This window comes from Staurois parvus, unplaced genomic scaffold (assembly GCF_062004578.1).
Source record: "Staurois parvus isolate SC_StPar_1 unplaced genomic scaffold, SC_StPar_1.0 ptg001302l, whole genome shotgun sequence".
In the NCBI taxonomy this organism is placed as follows: domain Eukaryota; kingdom Metazoa; phylum Chordata; class Amphibia; order Anura; family Ranidae; genus Staurois; species Staurois parvus.
In genome coordinates, this window is record NW_028319098.1 from 3,649,255 (window position 1) to 3,672,094 (window position 22,840).

General features: G+C 44.3%; 1 protein-coding gene across 4 annotated transcripts in view; it reads left to right on the plus strand.

The window, feature by feature from the left end:
- The first annotated feature begins 1,262 nt into the window (after nucleotides 1-1,262).
- Nucleotides 1,263-22,840, plus strand: part of MRPS28 (mitochondrial ribosomal protein S28) — a 158,057-nt gene continuing 136,479 nt past the window's right edge. Inside the window, exon 1 of one of the 4 annotated variants that reach the window (XR_016308158.1) lies at nucleotides 1,263-1,457. Coding sequence is in view for 2 of the 4 variants with exons in the window: in XM_089661008.1 (XP_089517134.1) it covers nucleotides 1,293-1,457 (165 nt within the window). In the remaining 2 variants the exon portion in view is untranslated. The remainder of the gene's footprint in view (nucleotides 1,458-22,840) is intronic. The other 3 variants (XM_089661008.1, XR_016308159.1, XM_089661007.1) reach the window with 3 other exon arrangements.

Here is a 22,840-nt window from a genome sequence, read left to right on the forward strand (position 1 = left end):
GTTGAGATTATTATATTTTGTAATGTGTATGGACAGCAACTGAGCACAACTTCCTCAGAATACTTATTTTAAAGTGTTACTAAACCCACAACCGTAAAATCAGTCTGTATATGCAGTAAAGCATGCTTGTTATACTCACTGTGGAACCTAAGGGGTTAATCCTCTGCATTGTGTAAAAAGGCTGTTTGATCCTGACTTCTCTGATCCACCCCTTCTTCCACTGTCCCCAATCCATCTGCTGATAGTACAGAGCTTTAGGAGTTACTCTGCACATGCTTAGTTTGATGTGTATGGATAGAGAGTTTTTCTTTTATTTGGGAGGGTGCATGTGATCAGCACAGGGCCAATCAGCACTGTCCAGACAGAGGGTCAGGGGTTATGCAGCCTCATAGGACAGTCAGAGGAGAATGAAAACTCCTCCTACAAGCTTTAACTAGTGCTCAGCCGGACACTGATAGAAGTCACAAGACTGCTATTTTACTGCTGAAGAGAAAAGGTATTTAGCAGTTTATATATACTGAAGTAATTGCATTTCCATGTTCTGTGCATTGTGCAAGACCAAATATAGTGAATGCAGGGTCATGGGTTTAGTAACACTTTAACCACCTCCCGTCCGGCCGTTGTATATAAACGGCCGGACGGTGGTAGTGCAGGGCCGGGGTGTACTGCTAGGGTGACAGTATGTAAAAAACCCCCCATAAAAATGTAAAAAAAAGTTTAAAAATTATAATTTTTGGTTATAAACTAATTTGTTTTTTTTTTTACTAAAAAGATAATGGAATAAATTTTGGCCAAGATTTATGATGAAATATTATTTACAAAATGTTATAAGAAAAACACTTTTTAAAAAATTTTTTGGACATTTTCATATACATAGCAAATAAAATAAAAATCCCAGTGGTGAATAAATACCACCAAAATCAAGCTTTATCTTTCTCAAAAAAATGCCAAAAAAATTCATATGGGTACAGTGTTGCATGACCGCGCAATTGTCATTCAAAGTGTGATAGCACTGAAAGCTGAAAATTGGCCTGGACAGGAAGGGAGTGAAAGTGTCCGGACCTGAAGTGGTTGAAAGAAGAAGTTCATGTAACCCCATTCCCAGGAAATCAGGGAAGTGCTCACTTCTTTTACTGTGAATGTGATCAGAAACCTGACAAAACATTCCTCCACCCAAATCTGGGATTCAGGGACATCCGTGCAATGATTAGTGTTGGCCACTAGAGGCCGCTGTCGCTCCCTCGCATCCAGTCCGCGCTCTATGATACTTGGAGGTCACAGGACTCGGCAAGATGGCCGCGCCCTGTGGGAGACATGCCGGTTGGTGGCTGTGGAGATTGCGGGCTCCGGTGCAGAGAGCGGGGCGGTCGGTCAGTACGGCGGTGGGCGGAGGAAGTGAGTCCGGAACAAGTACATTCGGTGAAGGGGCGGCGAGCCCCCCGAGGAAAGGAATGAAGGTGAGGCGGGGGGTCAGGCTGGCTCCTCTGCTACAGATACGCCATGGGAGAGAAGACACAGCCAGAGCTGTACCCGTGTGGGCGGTCTCAGGGTAACCAATCACACATCACCTCTCTGCAGATTGTGATTGGCTCTGCTATAGAAGCTTAGCTATGATTGGTTGCTAAGAGTGGCTGTCATATTGTAGACCGGTGTTCACTGACCAGGGGCGTCCCTAGGGTTGGTGTCACCATGCGATAATACTTGGTGACACCCCCTCTGACGATCCCCGCAGAATGGATCGGACACCGATCCATTATGCTCCCCAATCCGCAGATCTGATCCATCCTGTGGGCATCGTTGGCTTTCTTTACAACTTACCTTATCGTGGAGTGATATTGGTTGCATGCTGACGATCCCCACAGGATGGATCGAATCTAAGGATTAATTATAATGGATCGGAGCTCTCCAATCCGCAGATCCGATCCATCCTGCGGGGATCGTCGGCTTGCTTTACAACTTACCTTTTCGTGGAGCGGGTCTGGTGTCACCTCGTACGGTAGGTGTCACCCGGTGCGGCGCGCACCCCCCGCACCTGCTTCAGGACGCCACTGTCCCCGGCCAGGGTGATGTCTGGGCCCTCCAGGGTGTCACTGGCACAGGATCAGCGTCAGGAGTTGCCATGGTGCAGGTGAGCAGGTTGCCGGCACCATAACAACCAATGATGGTCTAGAGCCAGGGTGCACAACATTGGATGTTGCCATGGTGATGACAGCCAGCTCACTCCCACCATACAATGCATGACTCAGGTCCAGGGCAGGTGGTATGCAGTGCCATCTGGAGAAGATTGGGAGTCTGCCACCTCCACCTCCCACCCTCTGCTGGGGTGCTGGAGACAAAAGATAGGAATCTGAAGAGGGGACTGTGTGATTGGAGGGGCTTATGTGGTGGGGGGACTAGTCTTGTCCACGTTAAAGTAGAACTATAGGGAAAAACTTTTTTTTTTTCATTTTGAAAATGAGGGTTATAGCAAGGGATGCACCGATACCATTTTTTGTAACACCGAGTATGAGTACCCATAAATTTTACAAAGTAGTCACCGATTACGTATCATCTATGAAGAGTAGGTAAAGGGGTGGTGCGATACGGGAAAACATGTGATTTCACACGTTACCGCACTGCACTTGGTGTGAACAAGCCCTAAAATGTACTCTGTGAGGCAGAATTCAGTTGTCTGTAGGTTTATAGTATCACTAGTATAGTGACCACAGCAGGGAGGTGGAGGGAGCCAGAAAAGCCATGGCTAAATCGCAACTCACATGCACCCTATATTACACATATTCATGCCATGATCAGAGACTGCAGACGTAGTATGGAAGACGGTCAGAGACTGCAGACGTAGTATGGAAGACAGTCAGAGACTGCAGACGTAGTACGGAAGACGGTCAGAGACTGCAGACGTAGTACGGAAGACGGTCAGAGACTGCAGACGTAGTACGGAAGACGGTCAGAGACTGCAGACGTAGTACGGAAGACGGTCAGAGACTGTAGATGTAGTACGGAAGACGGTCAGAGACTGAAGACGTAGTACGGAAGACGGTCAGAGACTGCGGGCGTAGTACGGAAGAAGGTCGGAGACTGCGGACGCAGTACGGAAGAAGGTCGGAGACTGCGGACGCAGTACGGAAGAAGGTCGGAGACTGCGGACGCAGTACGGAAGAAGGTCGGAGACTGCGGACGCAGTACGGAAGAAGGTCGGAGACTGCGGACGCAGTACGGAAGAAGGTCGGAGACTGCGGACGCAGTACGGAAGAAGGTCGGAGACTGCGGACGCAGTACGGAAGAAGGTCGGAGACTGCGGACGCAGTACGGAAGACAGTCGGAGACTGCGGACGCAGTACGGAAGACGATCGGAGACTGCGGACGCAGTACGGAAGACGGTGGGAGACTGCGGACGCAGTACGGGAGACGGTGGGAGACTGCGGACGTAGTACGGGAGACGGTGGGAGACTGCGGACGTAGTACGGGAGACGGTGGGAGACTGCGGACGTAGTACGGGAGACGGTGGGAGACTGCGGACGTAGTACGGGAGACGGTGGGAGACTGCGGACGTAGTACGGGAGACGGTGGGAGACTGCGGACGTAGTACGGGAGACGGTGGGAGACTGCGGACGTAGTACGGGAGACTGCGGACGTAGTACGGGAGACGGTGGGAGACTGCGGACGTAGTACGGGAGACTGCGGACGTAGTACGGGAGACGGTGGGAGACTGCGGACGTAGTATGGGAGACTGCGGACGTAGTACGGGAGACGGTGGGAGACTGCGGACGTAGTATGGGAGACTGCGGACGTAGTACGGGAGACGGTGGGAGACTGCGGACGTAGTACGGGAGACGGTGGGAGACTGCGGACGTAGTACGGGAGACGGTCAGAGACTGCAGGCGTAGTACGGGAGACGGTGGGAGACTGCGGACGTAGTACGGGAGGCGGTGGGAGACTGCGGACGTAGTACGGGAGGCGGTGGGAGACTGCGGACGTAGTACGGGAGACGGTGGGAGACTGCGGACGTAGTACGGGAGACGGTGGGAGACTGCGGACGTAGTACGGGAGGCGGTGGGAGACTGCGGACGTAGTACGGGAGGCGGTGGGAGACTGCGGACGTAGTACGGGAGGCGGTGGGAGACTGCGGACGTAGTACGGGAGGCGGTGGGAGACTGCGGACGTAGTACGGGAGGCGGTGGGAGACTGCGGACGTAGTACGGGAGGCGGTGGGAGACTGCGGACGTAGTACGGGAGGCGGTGGGAGACTGCGGACGTAGTACGGGAGGCGGTGGGAGACTGCGGACGAAGCACGGGAGGCGGTGGGAGACTGCGGACGTGGGAGACTGCGGACGCGGGAGACGGTGGGAGACTGCGGACGCGGGATGGGAGACGGTCGGAGACTGCGGACATAGCACAGGTACTGTTGAGGTAGCAGGTAGAAGTAGGTACTAGTAGTAGTTCGTTTTAAAATTGTGCTACATAATCACAGCTGAAATCGCATCGTACTACAGTTAATCAGGCTTAATCCTTCTCCATTCTAATCACAACTAAAAACATGTTTTTGCCTTTTAGTTATACTTTAAAGTATAACTAAAGGCTAAACTTTATTTTTAGTTTTGCTTTGGACAGAATGGAGATGGATTAGAACACCTGTCAGTTTTTATTGCTGTCTGTGCCCCTCTTAGGGAGAGTCACCCTCTCTAGTTGTCCTGAAAGTAAAAGAAAATCCAAAATTTTGGGTTGTCCTCAGAAAAGTAATAGAGGGGAAATCTTCCAATGGGGACACTAGTTCTGGTGAACTTGGGGTCCTCATAGAAATTCCCTTAATTTGCAGGGAACATCTCTCAGTTCCTGTTTGGCTATAGGACAGGAAAATAAGGGAAATCTCTGCAATGGGACACAGATGGCAAAAAATAAACTGACAGGGGTTATAACCCTCCCTTACTCTATCCAAAATGAAAAAAGGTTTTGCCTACTTTAACTGCAGCAGAGTAATATACAGAACATGTTTCTTGCCCTACCAGACAATGCTGTTTAAATGTAAGCATGGTAACAGCAATACAAACAATAGTTGACAATCCAATATTAGTCTTTCTTGAGAAATCTCCTTTCATGTTGTGAGCTCTTCCTGTCTTCAGGCTATCTTTCCACAACGTCCTGGATTCCTGGCATGGTTTGCACCTTCTCTGCTGTTTACTTTTGATTTCTGAGGACTACATATCCCATGGTACCTTGCTGTCTAAAAGCAGTAATTCATGCACTAACTCCTGAAGCTCCTCCTGTCATTACCTCTGTAGTTCAGAAGGCTCTGTAAAATGTGTATAATAACAACTGATGCTGCGCTACTCAAACATAATCTCACAAGGGACTTCCCATAGTGCAGTATGTTTTACACATTTATTAAAATAAAGACACAGAGTGCTTACTCACATAAAAAACAGGTCCACAGACCCATACAGGCATGTAGGAGAAAATAGCAGACATGGGTGTACCAAAATGGGTATACCAAGATGGCGACTGCCAACCGTACCTGAAATGTCACCACGCTTCCGTCCTACGTGTTACATCACGAATCATGTGACTTCCTCAGGACTCAGTATGTGAAACATACTGCACTATGGGAAGTCCCTTGTGATTTATTTTTCCATGTGTGGCCCATGTGAGAGGAGTCTTTGGTGCATCACAGAGGGGACATCCGAGGTATTACTGCTGGGTGTGTTTATTTGGAGCATGCATGACCTTGCCAGGGTTGGTATTTCATCCATTTTAAGAGGATTTCCCTGACACAGTATCGAGGGGACATGCAAGGATACCATCGCTGAGCATATTTATATTAAGCGTGTATGACCCTTTATGGGTCATGGCTGGAGGTGAGCATGTACACTAGCTGGTGGAGGATTTTTGCAGTGGTCACTGGTTGATTCACAGTTTATTGAAGACTTATACACTGATAGGGATTTTATTCATTTATGTCACAATTTATATAATATATATATAGACAGTCTTCAAAGTCCTCCTGTGTTTAGGTGAACCTGTACAGCTGCTAGCACCTAACCATATACCAAAAAAATGGTCAATCCAAAATGTAAAGTGTGGTGCTGCGCTAATAAATGAACTATATGTAAACCCCATTGTGAATCCGTAAATGGGTGAACAGTATCCCCTTATAAATCAATACTAAATGACTAAGTCAAATATGACGTATACCCCAAAATACACCTCTTGGGTAAAATACACCCCTTGGGTAAATGGGTAAAATAACCAAAAAGATATAAAATATATATAAATACAGTGATTATATACACATATATTGAATGCTGTGATCCTGAATGAACTCCTGTACGGCAACACCAGTAAATAAATATAATGTAGTGACATAAACGCATGTAAACTTTACACGCTCAGAAAAAACTGGTGTGAAAGAAATAACAGTGATCCCACTATGGGATAAAGAACAAAGTGAATCAGTGACACCACTCCTTGTAGTAAACATACGAAAAAAAGAAAAGAAAGAGGAATCAAATATATAAACGCACGTATAATCTACATGCTCAAGAGTAACTTGTGAATATAAACAGTACCAGTGATCCCACTACAGGATAAATGAAGTGAATTCATAAAACCACAAATTGTGGTAATTGTGAAAGAAAGATAATAATCAGGCTCACAGCCTGTAAATCATTAACAATCACTAAGTATACACAAATGTGACCCCCTACTGGGGATAAGTGAACAAAAAGATAGGCTATAATGCCTATAAATAATGACGTGATTCTTAACCCCAAATGGGGGTTCTGAATAAACGTGGAAATAAGTGAGTCCAAACAGTGCCTCACACTTTCCATATATCCACAAACATAAATCGACAGTGGATAATCCACCCACCAACATAAACAAAAAACCAAAACAACAAAATATTAACGTGTCCTAAAAAGTGAAAAATAAATGTCCAATCTATAGAAGGTGTCCAAAACCATCCAAATGGTGGAGGTGTTCTGTAATCACCATAAATGTGCAACAAGATGCTATGAATCCCACTCTAGGTACAATGGCCCCTCACCTCCATGTGGTGACCCTGCAGGGTCAAAACGCCTTAACTAAACACCACCGGCCTGGAGCCCGGACTCCCTCCAATGGATGTCTGGTCCACCGCCGTGTCAGTTCCCTCTCTGGTGGGCAAGGTCCCTCATACAGCCTCCTCTCAGTGGTCCTGGAAGTGATAGCTCCTTTGTATTTTGTGGTAACGGTGATCATTGATTAATTGCATTGGAAAACCATGAGAAAAATCACAATATTTATGTTTTAACTTAGGAATATTGGTCATCACTATTTTTAGGTCACTGCATTTAATCATTTATTTATGAACATTTATTTATTTATGATATTTTAGTCACATTTTATGTGTGATTTTCACTTTTGATTGTATTTAAAGCTTTGTGGGGTTATTATTAGTGGTGCACTGAAATGAAAATTCTGGTGCTGAAACTGAAAATTCAAAATGCACTTGGACAAAAACTGAAACTGAAATGCGCAGTTTTTAAAAATAACACAATATATACCCCATTTTTTTGGTAAAATATGAAAGAGGATGTTACAGCGAGTAAACAGAACCCCAACATGTCACGCTTTAAAATTGCGCATGCTAATGGATGGCGTTAAACTGCGGTACTTAAAAATCTCCATGGGTGATGCTTTAAAAAGTCTAAAGGTTAGCAGTGTAACATTACAGAGGAGGACTAGTGCTAGAATTATTGCTCTTGCTCCAACATTCGTGGTGATACCTCACGTGTGTGGTTTGAACACCGTTTACATATGTGGGCATGGCCTACGTATGCGTTCACCACTATGTGCACGCATGGGGGGACGGAGGCACGTTAAACTTTTTTTATTTTTATTTTTGCACTGTCCCTTTAACAAAAAATTAAATCACTTTTATTTTTATCACAAGGAATGCATGCATCCCTTGTGATAGAAATAATTAGTGACAGGTCCTCTTTATGGAGAGATATGGGGTCAATAAGACCCCACATCTCTCCTCTGCAATGTAAAGAATTAGAGCAAAAAAAGCATTGATCTAGTCTAGTGCTTAAAAAAAAATGGCCGGAACCGGAAGGGAAAGGGACATCGTTCCGGTCCTCCAAGGGCATAGAAATGAGTGGAGGCCATCCTTCCTTCACTAATCTCTATGCACAGCCCCGGGATTGTTCGATGGTTTCTCAGGTAAGGCTGAGAACAACAGAGCGGTGGCGGCGGGCAGGCACCTGTATCAGTGCTTTTTTTCATATCAGCTGACGGCCGGTAGGGGTGTTTTTGACTGAAACGTTTCAGCCGCCGAAATTTCGGTGCACCCCTAGTTATTATTATTTTTCTTGAAGTTATTTATGAGTAGCACAGCATCCGTTGTTATTATACGTTTTTACGCTGTTTGGATCATGATTGGGTGCTTGCTGCAACTCTTGCACTTTAGGGGTACTGGGAGCGCAGGAGGATTTATTTCCATAGTTCTGTGAAATGTGTGACACAACAGGGCCCACACACAGTGTATAGTGACTACATGTCACAGAATTCAAGAAAGTAAATGTGTGAGGATCTTTACAAAGTTCACAGACTTCAAGATCGTGCTGATTAAAACTAGGTGCAAACTATCATTTGTTTTTCGTTTAGCTCAGTTGGCTGAACGAAAAAAACTGAGGTGCTTGAAAGCAACTTGCTGTACTAACTATCTGATGTTAGTATAGCAATCTTTCCGCTGAGCTATTGTGTTCTGACAGGGGGACGGCCCCCCACTAGAACACAGCCATTGGATGCCGATCGACAGGTGTCTTTTGGTCATGCCCCTTCAACAGAAGTCAGATGTTCGGCCAGCAAGCTCTCACTTTTTTAAAACAGTTTGGCCGTGCGGGGCTCCGTCCACACTGCCACATCATTCATTCACAGAGGTCTGTGAATGAATGAACTACAAGTCCCAACAGCCTTGGCAGCTGTCGGCTTGTAGTTCTCAATGAACTACCATGGCGCTCCACAGCTCACAGTTCATTGATTCTTCCTGTCACTATATCTGCTTGCCCTCACATCCCGTACAGGCAAGCAGATATACTGATCGGCCTGCAGGAGACCTGCAATGTTTTACAGGCTCCTGCAACAAAAAATAAGAAATGCACACTTTTTAAAAATGTGCTTTTATTATTTTTTGTCAAAAGGTGAACTTATCCGGTAGCCCTCACAGAGGCAAATATTCTTCATTTCTAATTTAGAAAATCCAGAGATTCAGCTTAACAATTAAATATTGTTTTATTGAAATGATTTTTATAGAAAAGATATCACAAAACAGACCATTGACAAAACGGGATTAAAAGTAAAAGGCGTTTGCGAAGATTGCTTGTTCTTTGGTTCCATGCAGAGTAAGTCCAATTTGGTATCAGTCAGTGGTTCTCATAAATTACTTTTAGCATTCCTTTATAGATCCAATGGTATCAAGAGCTGCAAAAGCAGCCATCTTTTCACATCCCTGAAGTGGGAGTTACAGAAACAACCTAACCAATTTAATGGGTCTAAGTTTTTTTATGATGTTCCAGCAGACACTTCTTTTATATATCCACTTCTCTAATTATATTTCCAGAAATGTATTACATTTTGAAAACCAAGATAATTTTGAACAGAATGACATTACGATTTGATATTTATTACAGGTAATTATATAGTGCCAATGATTTATGCATCACTTTACATATATTGTACATTCACATCACTCCCTGCCCTTGGGAGCTTACAATATAAGGTCCCTAAGTCATACGCATACTGGGGCCAGTTACCCTACCAAAATATCTCTTTGGAGTGTGGGAGGAAACCCATTGAAGAACAGCCAGACCCCATGCAGGTAGTGTCCTGGTTGGGACACAAGCCGATGGTCCTAATTCTGCAAGGAAGAAGTGCTAACCACTAAGCCACCACACTACCCATGATAGACCCCAAGTATGGCATGAATTGGATGCATATACAGGGTGTCCCTAAAGTCTGGACACACAGACTGCATATTTTCAATACATGTTAAATATTTCAACAACATTTTACTTCATTGGGATATTAATCAATAACCTCTTCAATGTGATTTTCACTATTTGTGATGCAAAGTTCCATGCGCTTTGCAAGATTCACATGAACCGGATGCAGTAACTTCACATTTCCCTCAATTTGAGCACATTCATTCATGGTGCATTCCTTCAGGTGATTGATATCTGTGATTTCCATTGAGTACACCTTCTCCTTTAGCATACCACCAAAAAAAGAAGTCAAGGGGGTTAAGGTCTGGTGAGCGTATACAGTGATATATTATATATACACACACACTTATATTTCCTATGTGTCCAGACTTTAGGGACACCCTGTATATCGCTGAGGAGTTCTTTTCACCTAAAGGACATTGTCCCATAGGTGTGTTTTAGTGCCTAAGAAATTTTCAGCTTCTAAAAACATCAGTGTAATCGATTTTTATGAATATGACAACTCTAGTTATAGCAGGAATTATGGAAATGAAATGAAACTTCATAGGTATGTCCGTACAGGTCACTACCCCCAGTTTGACAAGATATGTATTCATCACTAGACCGTTTACAATGATGACTGGACCCTGCTGCTAAAAGTAAACAAAGGGGTGGGGTCATTGATGAAATATAGCCACTTGGCCCATATTTGATCAGTGAGATCACGTTATCTCCACACCTTTGTTTACATGGCTGGGGATTGCCAGGCATTAATTGAATAGGGCCAGGTGTTGTCACTGGTTGCTAAGGAAGCGGCAGATGATGGATGCAACAGTCGCTTCCTTAGCAACCATTGACATGCGGGAAGCTGCCACAAGTAGTAGCTGTAGAAATACCACTATATATATGATGTTGGGCTCCTGTTGAATGGACCTAAAAGTCTGTTGTTTGTACAAACGCCCATACAGTCAAAGTTTGGTCTGAGCTTGTGTTCGGACTGAATCCTGAGCTTATTACCAGCCTTTTGACTTTTATATGCCGTATTTTTCGCTCCATAAGACACACTTTTTTTCCCCCCATAAAAGGGGGGAAAATGTCAGTGCGTCTTATGGAGCGAATGTAAAGCGGCCGATCCTGTATTTCTGCCGCCACCATATAAGAATATCGGGCCGGACGCTCAGCTTTTCTCTCCTGCAGGACCTTACCTGTTCCTCGCTCCAGCGCTGCAGTCTTCCCGCGGCGGCTTCTGTGACAGCCGGGTGCCCACTGCGCATGCGTGAGAAGCGTCCGCTTTGTGAATGGTCCAGTGTCTTCTGGGACACATGACAGGTCCAGAAGGCTCCGGGCCATTCACAAAGCGCAGCGCTTCTCGCGCATGCGCAGTGGGCACCCAGCTGTCGCAGAAGCCGCCGCAGGAAGAAGGAAGGAAACTCCACGGAAGTGGGAGTGGGTACCTGTCAAATTCAGGTACCCGTTCCCCCTTCCTCCCCAAACGTCCGCAGTCTCTGGTAATCTCCTTTACTGTCTGCAGTCTCTGGTCATCCCCTGCATTGTCTGCAGTCTCTGGTCATCCCCTGCATTGTCTGCAGTCTCTGGTCATCCCCTGCATTGTCTGCAGTCTCTGGTCATCCCCTGCATTGTCTGCAGTCTCTGGTCATCCCCTGCATTGTCTGCAGTCTCTGGTCATCCCCTGCATTGTCTGCAGTCTCTGGTCATCCCCTGCATTGTCTGCAGTCTCTGGTCATCCCCTGCATTGTCTGCAGTCTCTGGTCATCTGTACTATGTCCACAGTCTCTGGTCATCTCCTGTACTATGTCCGCAGTCTCTGGTCATCTCCTGTACTATGTCCGCAGTCTCTGGTCATCTCCTGTACTATGTCCGCAGTCTCTGGTCATCTCCTGTACTATGTCCGCAGTCTCTGGTCATCTCCTGTACTATGTCCGCAGTCTCTGGTCATCTCCTGTACTATGTCCGCAGTCTCTGGTCATCTCCTGTACTATGTCCGCAGTCTCTGGTCATCTCCTGTACTATGTCCGCAGTCTCTGGTCATCTCCTGTACTATGTCCGCAGTCTCTGGTCATCCCCTGTACTATGTCCGCAGTCTCTGGTCATTCCCTGTACTATGTCCGCAGTCTCTGGTCATTCCCTGTACTATGTCCGCAGTCTCTGGTCATTCCCTGTACTATGTCCGCAGTCTCTGGTCATTCCCTGTACTATGTCCGCAGTCTCTGGTCATTCCCTGTACTATGTCCGCAGTCTCTGGTCATTCCCTGTACTATGTCCGCAGTCTCTGGTCATTCCCTGTACTATGTCCGCAGTCTCTGGTCATTCCCTGTACTATGTCCGCAGTCTCTGGTCATTCCCTGTACTATGTCCGCAGTCTCTGGTCATTCCCTGTACTATGTCCGCAGTCTCTGGTCATTCCCTGTACTATGTCCGCAGTCTCTGGTCATTCCCTGTACTATGTCCGCAGTCTCTGGTCATTCCCTGTACTATGTCCGCAGTCTCTGGTCATTCCCTGTACTATGTCCGCAGTCTCTGGTCATTCCCTGTACTATGTCCGCAGTCTCTGGTCATTCCCTGTACTATGTCCGCAGTCTCTGGTCATTCCCTGTACTATGTCCGCAGTCTCTGGTCATTCCCTGTACTATGTCCGCAGTCTCTGGTCATCTCCTGTAGTTCTCTGGTCATCTCCTGTACTATGTCCGCAGTCTCTGGTCATCTCCTGTACTATGTCCGCAGTCTCTGGTCATCTCCTGTACTATGTCTGCAGTCTCTGGTCATCTCCTGTACTATGTCCGCTGTCTCTGGTCATCTCCTGTACTATGTCCGCAGTCTCTGGTCATCTCCTGTACTATGTCCGCAGTCTCTGGTCATCTCCTGTACTATGTCCGCAGTCTCTGGTCATCTCCTGTACTATGTCCGCAGTCTCTGGTCATCTCCTGTACTATGTCCGCAGTCTCTGGTCATCTCCTGTACTATGTCCGCAGTCTCTGGTCATCTCCTGTACTATGTCCGCAGTCTCTGGTTATCTCCTGTACTATGTCCGCAGTCTCTGGTCATCTCCTGTACTATGTCCGCAGTCTCTGGTCATCTCCTGTACTATGTCCGCAGTCTCTGGTCATCTCCTGTACTATGTCCGCAGTCTCTGGTCATCTCCTGTACTATGTCCGCAGTCTCTGGTCATCTCCTGTACTATGTCCGCAGTCTCTGGTCATCTCCTGTACTATGTCCGCAGTCTCTGGTCATCTCCTGTACTATGTCCGCAGTCTCTGGTCATCCCCTGTACTATGTCCGCAGTCTCTGGTCATTCCCTGTACTATGTCCGCAGTCTCTGGTCATCCCCTGTACTATGTCCGCAGTCTCTGGTCATTCCCTGTACTATGTCCGCAGTCTCTGGTCATTCCCTGTACTATGTCCGCAGTCTCTGGTCATTCCCTGTACTATGTCCGCAGTCTCTGGTCATTCCCTGTACTATGTCCGCAGTCTCTGGTCATTCCCTGTACTATGTCCGCAGCCTCTGGTCATCTCCTGTAGTTCTCTGGTCATCTCCTGTACTATGTCCGCAGTCTCTGGTCATCTCCTGTACTGTGTCCGCAGTCTCTGGTCATCTCCTGTACTGTGTCCGCAGTCTCTGGTCATCTCCTGTACTGTGTCCGCAGTCTCTGGTCATCTGTACTATGTCTCTGGTCATCCCCTGTACTGTGTCCGCAGTCTCTGGTCATCCCCTGTACTGTGTCCGCAGTCTCTGGTCATCCCCTGTACCGTGTCCGCAGTCTCTGGTCATCCCCTGTACCGTGTCCGCAGTCTCTGGTCATCTCCTGTACCGTGTCCGCAGTCTCTGGTCATCTCCTGTACTGTGTCCGCAGTCTCTGGTCATCTCCTGTAGTATGTCCGCAGTCTCTGGTCATCTCCTGTAGTATGTCCGCAGTCTCTGGTCATCTCCTGTAGTATTTCCGCAGTCTCTGGTCATCCCCTGTACTGTGTCTGCAGTCCATTGGTTCAGAATATTTTTTTTCTTGTTTTTCTCCTCTAAAACCTAGGCATGTCTTATGGTCAGGTGCGTCTTATGGAGCGAAAAATACGGTATATTTTGCTTTTTGAGAGATACAGATTAGCTTGCCATTCCTTGTTTTGGATAATATTTGAAATCTTAAACGTGGGGCAAATGGTTACGTACACATTTACCTATGAATACAAATATTTACTGTAATACCTGCCAAAGAAATTCTGCTCAGCCAGTCTTGTGAGTTATACACCTCTCGCACGTATGTGAATATATCCATTTGGGAATATTTAGATTCCATTGAGACTTTCTGTTTGGCTCCTGAGTGGTTTACAGCTGTGATTTTATAATTGATGCATATGCTGCTAAATTGAAATTACGCATGTAATTTGATTTTTTTTTTTCTTTTTGTTGCGGGATTTTAAAGGGGTTGTAAAGGCTCAAGGTTTTTTACCTTCATGCATGAAGGTATAAAACCTTCTGTGTGCAGAAGCCCCCCCCCCCCAATCGCATTACAGCAATATGCACGAGAGCAATGGCTCTCTCAGGTCTCTGCCTCCCTTATTGGCTGAGACAGCAGCGGGAGCCATTGAACTGCCAGCCAGTGAACCAATGAAGAGAGAGCAGGGGCAGAGCCTCTCTCTGTGTCTGAATGAACTGACAGAGCAGCAGCTCAGGAGCCCCCATAGCAAGCTGTTTGCTCTGGGGGCATTTGGCAGGGGGGAGGGGCCAGGAGTGCCAATAGGGAACCTGAGAAGAGGAGGATCAGGGCTGCTGTGTGCAAAACCACTGATCAGAGCAAGTAAGTATGCCATGATTGTTATAAGAAAAAAAAAATCAGCCTTTAATATCACTTTAACCATTTGTTGGCATTAAAAATCCAAATCAATCTACTCATAATCAGAAGATTGCTGACAAAAGGATTAACTCCCAGTTGCTAAGGATTACACTGTCTGTGTAGACTCGGCTTTGTATTGGATATACATGCACAACAGCTTTTATTGACAAAAATCCTGTTGCCTTGAATTGTAAGTCATTTTTACAATTGACAGGGATTGCCTTATGATTGCTATGCGTATGGTCAGCATTTGTTTTTGCAGATTTTTCAACAGCTTGAGCATTAGATTAACTGCTTCCCGACCGTCCTATAGCAGAAATACTGCTACAGGGAGGCACGGGTGCGCAAACTCACGTGTGTATATACAGTTGTGTTCAAAATAATAGCAGTGTGTTGAAAAAAGTGAATAAAGCTCAAAATCCTTCTAATAGCTTTTATTTCCATACACACAAATGATTTTGGGACCACTACACATTCTATTCCAAATCAAAACATGAAGAAAAATATATCAAATTTATGTTGTTCCTCTAAACAAATTGAAGAAAAGTAAACATTAGGCTGTTCAAAAAAATAGCAGTGTTTGTATTCTTCTTTACAAACTCAAACATTCACTATATAAACTGAAAAATGTTTGAAGATTTTGCTTTCCTTTGAATCACTTAATGAATATTTAGTTGTATAAGCACTGTTTCTGAGAACTGCTGTACATCTGTGTTGCATGGAGTCAACCAACTTCTGGCACCTGTGAACAGGTATTCCAGCCCAGGATGATTGGACTACATTCCACAGTTCTTCTCTATTTCTTGGTTTTGCCTCAGAAACGGCATTTTTGATGTCACCCCACAAGTTTTCTATTGGATTAAGATCCGGGGATTGGGCTGGCCACTCCATAACATCAATCTTGTTGGTCTGGAACCAAGATGTTGCACGTTTACTGGTGTGTTTGGGGTCGTTGTCTTGTTGGAACACCCATTTCACTGATCCATGATCCCTGGTATGCGATAAATAGGCCCAACACCGTAGTATGAGAAACATCCCCATATCATGATGTTTGCGCAACCATGCTTCACTGTCTTCCCAGTGTACTGTGGCTTGAATTCAGTGTTTGGGGGTCGTCTGACAAACTGTCTCCGGCCACTAGACCCAAAAAGAACAATCTTACTTTCATCAGTCCACAAAATGTTGCGCCATTTCTCTTTAGGCCAGTCAATGTGCTCTTTGGCAAATTGTAACCTCTTCAGCACGTCTTTTTTTCAACACTGGGACTTTGTGGGGGCTTCTTGCAGATAGCTTGGCTTCACATAGGCGTCTTCTAATTGTAACAGTACTCACAGGTAACTTTAGACCTTCTTTCATCTTCCTGGAGCTGATTGTTGGCTGAGTCCTTGCCATTTTTAGGTTTTGGTTGCCATTTTAAAGCATTTGCGATCATTTTAGCTGAGCAGCCTATCATTTTCTGCACTTCTTTATATGTTTTCCCCTCTCCAATCAACTTTTTAATCAAGGTACGCTGTTCTTCTGAACAGTGTCTGGAACAACCCATTTTCCTCAGCATTTCAGAGAGAGAAATGCACTGTAACCAGCATGTACAACATTTGCTGCCTTCCTTCCTTAAATAAGGGCAATAATTGCCACCTGTTTTTCAAAGAATGAATGACCTCACTAATAGAACTCCACACTGCTATTATTTTGAACATGCCCCTTTCAATTAGGGATTCAGTGACACAGAATCAGCAGCATGCATGTCATGACTGTTGGGTCTGTTGGATTTCTATTACTCTACTACACCTGCTAGTAAATTATTTGCCATGTAGAAATATCATTTCTACCAAAAACAGTGATTGATCAGGTTAGTGATGTCTGACTGCTATTATTTTGAACACAACTGTATATGTGATTTTTCATTTCCAGGTAGGGGGCGCCGCCATTCGCAGCTGCAGCTGTCAATCAGCGGGTCCTGGCCGGTGCCCGTTGATTACCGAGGATCTCCGACGGGGAGGAGGACTGTTTTGTTTACTGACAGTTCTCCCTGTCTGCTCGGGCACACTGCTTTGGATGACTGCACAGCCATCCAGAGCTATGTGCTTACAGTGAAGAACACACCCCTCGCCCCCTAGTAATACACTCCCTGCACACAGCTATCCCTTTGATCGCCCTTCATGTTAACCCCTTCCTGCCCAGTGCCATTAGTACAGTGTCAGTGCTTTTTTTTTTTTTTTTTTAGCACTGATCACTGTATTGGTGTCTTTGGGGATGTCAGTGACACCAGGTCAGTTCCCCCCAGTGTCAGAATGTGCACCGCAGTCCCACACTCCCGCTATATGTTGCTGATTTGCCATTATTAATAAATGTGAAAAAAAATTCCAGTATCTATACTGCCAATTGTAAACGCTATAACTTTCACGTAAACCAATTAATTTACACGTATTGGGATTTTTTTTTTTTAGCAAAGACATGTAGCACTGCAGGGTGGATAAAAATCAATGATTTTTAAAAAAAAATCAAAAAAATTGGATTTTTTTAATTTAAATCGGATTTTTTTTATTTTGATTGGATTTTTTTTTAAATAAAATGCTTTTTGAGGAAAATATATTACCATCCAAATGTTATTCCATCATGAAATAAAGATTAGTTTTTTAATTATGTAGAATAAGGCTGTATATGTTTAATTTTTTTGGTAAATAAATTCCATTAATCCATTCACAATGTCATGTTCTTCCAGAGGTTTTTGTAAGATTATTGGGCAGTTTCTCTGCCTACAAGATGCTTGGTTTACTTTTGCAGTTCTCAAAACTGAATTTGACTCAGCGGAGATCACATGCCTCTTCTTCACAGCAAAAATGTTATAACATGAACAGAGTTAAGAAAAAGACCTTCATCCTAACTTCTACAAACCTATGAATACAGAATCAACCCCTTCAGTGTTAAGTTTCAAGAAGTTTAGTGAATAGAATAGAAACAATATTTTTCTGATTGTTTGGAGTGGAATAGATCTGCACAAGAAGAAAGTGAAACTAAGTGTGAGGAGGAAGGGGCTGACAGTCTAAGTTTCTTAAAATATATATATTTTGTTTAGCCAAATTAGTTAACAAACATGGATGTTTGTTTAAGCAAATAACATATGCTGGAATGTTATTGTTTCAGTTGAATAAATCTATTTAAATTGTTGTTATTAAGGTAATGATTATTTTTCTCCTTCCTAAGTACAACAGAAAAGTTGTCCAAATATGAATGATTAACCTATTAAACTGGGGATAAAAAAAACTAATATGAAAAGTTGTTATTCTAAAAATCTTCATCTACTTGCATATTAAAGTTATACCAGCAAGAATTAGTCTTTATGTAGAAAACTAGGATTTAAATCAAGCCTTACTGACTAGTGATCTAAATCGCGATTTAAATCAGTTTGATTTAAATCAAATCCACCCTGTGTAGCAGAATACCTTTTGGCCTAAATTTTTGACAAAATTTTTATTTTTATTTTTACTGGACATGTTTAATAGCAAAAAGTCAAAAATATTGTTTTTTTCCCTCAAAATTGTTGGTCGTTTTTTTTTAATAGCACAAAAAATAAAAAACGCACAGGCGATCAAATACCACTGAAAGAAAGCTCAATTTGAGAGGAAAAAAAGTATGTAAATTTAATTTGGGCGCAGCGTTGCATGACCACTCAATTGTCAGTTAAAGTAACGCAGTGCCGTAATGCAAAAAATGGCCTGGTCAGGAAGGGGGGTAAATCCTCAGGAGGGCAAGTGGTTAATGTGTGTGTGTTTTTTTTTTTTTTTTTTTTAATCGAGCCAGTATGCTGATGCATGTTTTTATACCCGTGTGTAGCTATCACACATAACCACAAGGTGGGGGTATTGCATTTGAAGTGTGAGTTGACTCTCAGCATATACTATAGTATATTCCCTTTTACAATTCATTAAAGGAGAATGCCATCTCAGGTTGGATTCGGCTGCAGATACTTGGAAAAAGTCAGTTGCTTCCTGCTGCATTTGAAATGCTACAAGTGCCTCCTTTTTTCTATTGCATATTCCCATAGTTAGTATGTTATCAAATTAATAATAAATGATTATATATGGTGTTTGTGTGTATAATGCCCTCACACAGTGGTAAAAATAATTTTTTGATTCCCTGCAGATTTTGTAAGTCTGCCCACTTACAAAGATATGAAGTGTCTATAATTTTTATCATAGGTGTATTTAAATGATAGAGATATCAACCAAAAATCCAGAAAATTACATGATGCAAACGTTATAAATTGAGTTGCAGTTCAGTGGGGATAAAAATAGGTGTTTTATCCCCAAGCAAAACATGACTCAGTACTTGGAGAAACCTTTGTTGGCAAGTACAAGGTAAGACGTTTCTTGTAGTTGGTTACCAGGTTTGCACATATCTCCGGATGGATTTTGGTCCGCTCTTCTTTGCAGATCTTCTCTAAATCCTTAAGGTTTCTTGGCTGTTGCTTGGCAAATTCGAGGTTTCAGCTCCTTTCTTAAATGTTATCTAGGATTAAGGTCTGGAGACTGGCTAGGCCACTCCATGACCGTAACCCTTTAGCTGCCAGAGCCATTTTTGCATTTTTTGTTTAAAAAATCATTTTAGGCCTGAAGATTACACAAAACTCCCAAACATTATACACTGCTCAAAAAAATTAAAGGAATACTTTGAAAACACATCAGATCTCAATGGGGAAAAATACCATGCTGGATATCTATACTGATATGGACTGGGTAATGTGTTAGGAACATAAGGATCCCACATCCTTTAGTGGAAATGAAAATTATCAACCTACAGAGGACTGAATTCAAAGACACCCCGAAAATCAATGTGAAAAAATGATGCAGCAGGCTAGTCCATTTTTCTGAAATTTCATTGCAGCAACTCAAAATGGTACTCTGTATTTTATATGGCCCCCACGTGCTTGTATGCATGCCTGACAATGTCGGGGAATGCTCCTAATGAGACGACGGATGGTGTCCTGGGGTATTTCCTCCCAGATCTGGACCAGGTCATCACTGAGCTCCTGGACAGTCTGAGGTGCAACCTGGTGTCATTGGATGGACCGAAACATGTTGTCCCAGAGGTGTTCTGTTGGATTTAGGTCAGGTGAATGTGGGGGCCAGTCACTGGAATCAATTCCTCCAGGAACTGCCTGCATACTCTCGCCATATGAGGCCAGGCATTGTCGTGCACAGGGAGGAACCCAGGACCCACTGCACCAGCATAGGGTCTGACAATGGGTTCAAGGATTTCATCCCGATATGTAATGGCAGTCAGGGTTCCATTGTCTAGCCTGTAGAGGTCTGTGCATCCCTCCTATCGAGCTCTATGATGCCAGGCAGTGAGCACAGGGCTCACTAGAGGACGTCAGGCCCTCAGGCCACCCTTGAAGTTTGTTTCTGATTGTTTGGTCAGAGACATTCACACCAGTGGTCTGCTGGAGGTCACTTTGTAGGGCTCTGGCAGTGCTCATCCTGTTCCTCCTTGCACAAAGAAGCAGATACCGATCCTGCTGATGGGTTAAGGACCTTCTACGGCCCTGTCTAGCTCTCCTAGAGTAACTGCCTATCTCCTGGAATCTCCTCCATGCTCTTGAGACTGTGCTGGGAGACACAGCAAACCTTCTGGCAATGGCACGTATTGATGTGCCATCATGGGGGAGTTGGACTGCCTGTGCAACCTCTGCAGGGTCCAGGTATTGCCTCATGCTACCAGTAGTGACACTGACCCTAGCCAAATGCAAAACTAGCAAAAATCAGACAGAATAGATGAGTAGGGCAAAAAATGTCAGTAGCCTCCACCTGTAAAACCATTCCTGTTTTGTGGGTCATCTCATTGTTGCCCATCTAGTGCACCTGTTGGTAATTTTCATTAACACCAAAGAAGCTGAAACTGATTAACAACCCCCTCTGCTACTTAACTGACCAGATCAAAATCACAGGAGTTTCATTGACTTGATGCTATACTCTGATTAAAAAGTGTTCCTTTTATTTTTTTTTGAGCAGTGTATATTTTCTGAAAGCAGACACCCTAGAGAATAAAATAGTGATAGTTAAATTTTTTTATGTCACACAATATTATTGCAAACAAGCGCAATAAATCACCCAAATGTTTGGTACAATATAAAACATGGGGTAGTGTCAAGTAAATAGATACCCGACATGTTAAACCTTTAATTTGTGTGCGCCTATGAAATTGCGTCAAACTTCAGTATCCTATATTTTCTTTAGACCACACTTCAAAAGCCCCTATAGGTGATCATTTTAGTGTTACGGAGGAGGTGTGGTGCTAGAATTATTGCTCTAACTCCGGCGTGCGCAGCAATATAACGTGTATCGCAATCAACGTTTTGCCGCGTAGGCGCCCCTATGTGTGCATTTATGTTCGTACGTGCGTAAATGTGGGGGAGGCTCAAATGTCTTTTTTTTGGGGGGAGGGGGGGATGCTATGTGCAAGGGTGTAATTTTAATTTTTACAAAAAAGTTTTTTACCTAACTTTTTTTTTTCATCACATGGGAGACACATGATTTTTTGGTGACACCCTGCATGTCTCCTCTGTGATCTGCATTGCAATACATCTTTCCCCAGCTAATCTAGCCAGGAAAGTGATGGCTGTGACCTTCATGAATGTCACACAAAGAATAGGAGGGGAGCGGACACTCGTCTGCTCTCCTCTCTCCCTTCTACCTGCCGCCACCCGCCATGGGTCTCCCTGGGCCTGACGAGGGGCAAGTGGAGCCCGGATACATGGCGCATGCCCACGGGGGGGGCACAGTCATCAGGGCTGTTGAAGTAATTGGTGGCAGCGGACTTTCTCCAGGGAGAAAGTCAGTGGGACAAAGTGCTGTGTCGGCGCAGCCGAACTGTGACCGAAAGTGACATCACACGTCTGGCTCTATACGTCAGAAGTGACGTATAGAGCCAGACATGCTGAGGAGTTGGGTAAGACGCCAAATTGCTGGCACATATACAGTTGTGTTCAAAATAATAGCAGTCAGACATCACTAACCTGATCAATCACTGTTTTTGGTAGAAATGATATTTCGACATGGCAAATAATTTACTAGCAGGTGTAGTAGAGTAATAGAAATCCAACAGATGCAAGAGTGATGACATGCATCTTGCTGATTTTGTGTAATTGAATCACTAATTGAAAGGGGCATGTTCAAAATAATAGCAGTGTGGAGTTCTATTAGTGAGGTCATTCATTCTATGAAAAACAGGTGGCAATTATTGCCCTTATTTAAGGAAGGAAGGCAGCAAATGTTGTACATGCTGGTTACAGTGCATTTCTCTCTGAAATTCTGAGAATGGGTCGTTCCAGACATTGTTCAGAAGAACAGCGTACCTTGATTAAAAAGTTGATTGGAGAGGGGAAAACATAAAAGAAGTGCATAAAATGATAGGGTGCTCAGCTAAAATGATCGCAAATGCTTTAAAATGGCAACCAAAACCTGAAAGCCGTGGAAGAAAACGAAAAACTACAATTCGAATGCATAGAAGAATAGCCAAAGTGGCAAGGACTCAGCCAACAATCAGCTCCAGGAAGATCAAAGAAGGTGTAAAGTTTCCTGTGAGTACTGTTACAATTAGAAGACGCCTATGTGAAGCCAAGCTATCTGCAAGAAGCCCCCGCAAAGTCCCAGTGTTGAAAAAAAGACGTGTTGAAGAGGTTACAATTTGCCAAAGAGCACATTGACTGGCCTAAAGAGAAATGGTGCAACATTTTGTGGACTGATGAAAGTAAGATTGTTCTTTTTGGGTCTAGTGGCCGGAGACAGTTTGTCAGATGACCCCCAAAAACTGAATTCAAGCCACAGTACACTGTGAAGACAGTGAAGCATGGTTGCGCAAACATCATGATATGGGGATGTTTCTCATACTGCGGTGTTGGGCCTATTTATCGCATACCAGGGATCATGGATCAGTTTGAATACAGCAGAATTGTTATGATCCGCCAGGTGGTGCCTCAGGCTGCCAACTGACAGACCTACTCAGAGCGTGGGGTCTAAGCCCGGGCTGTGCTTTCAC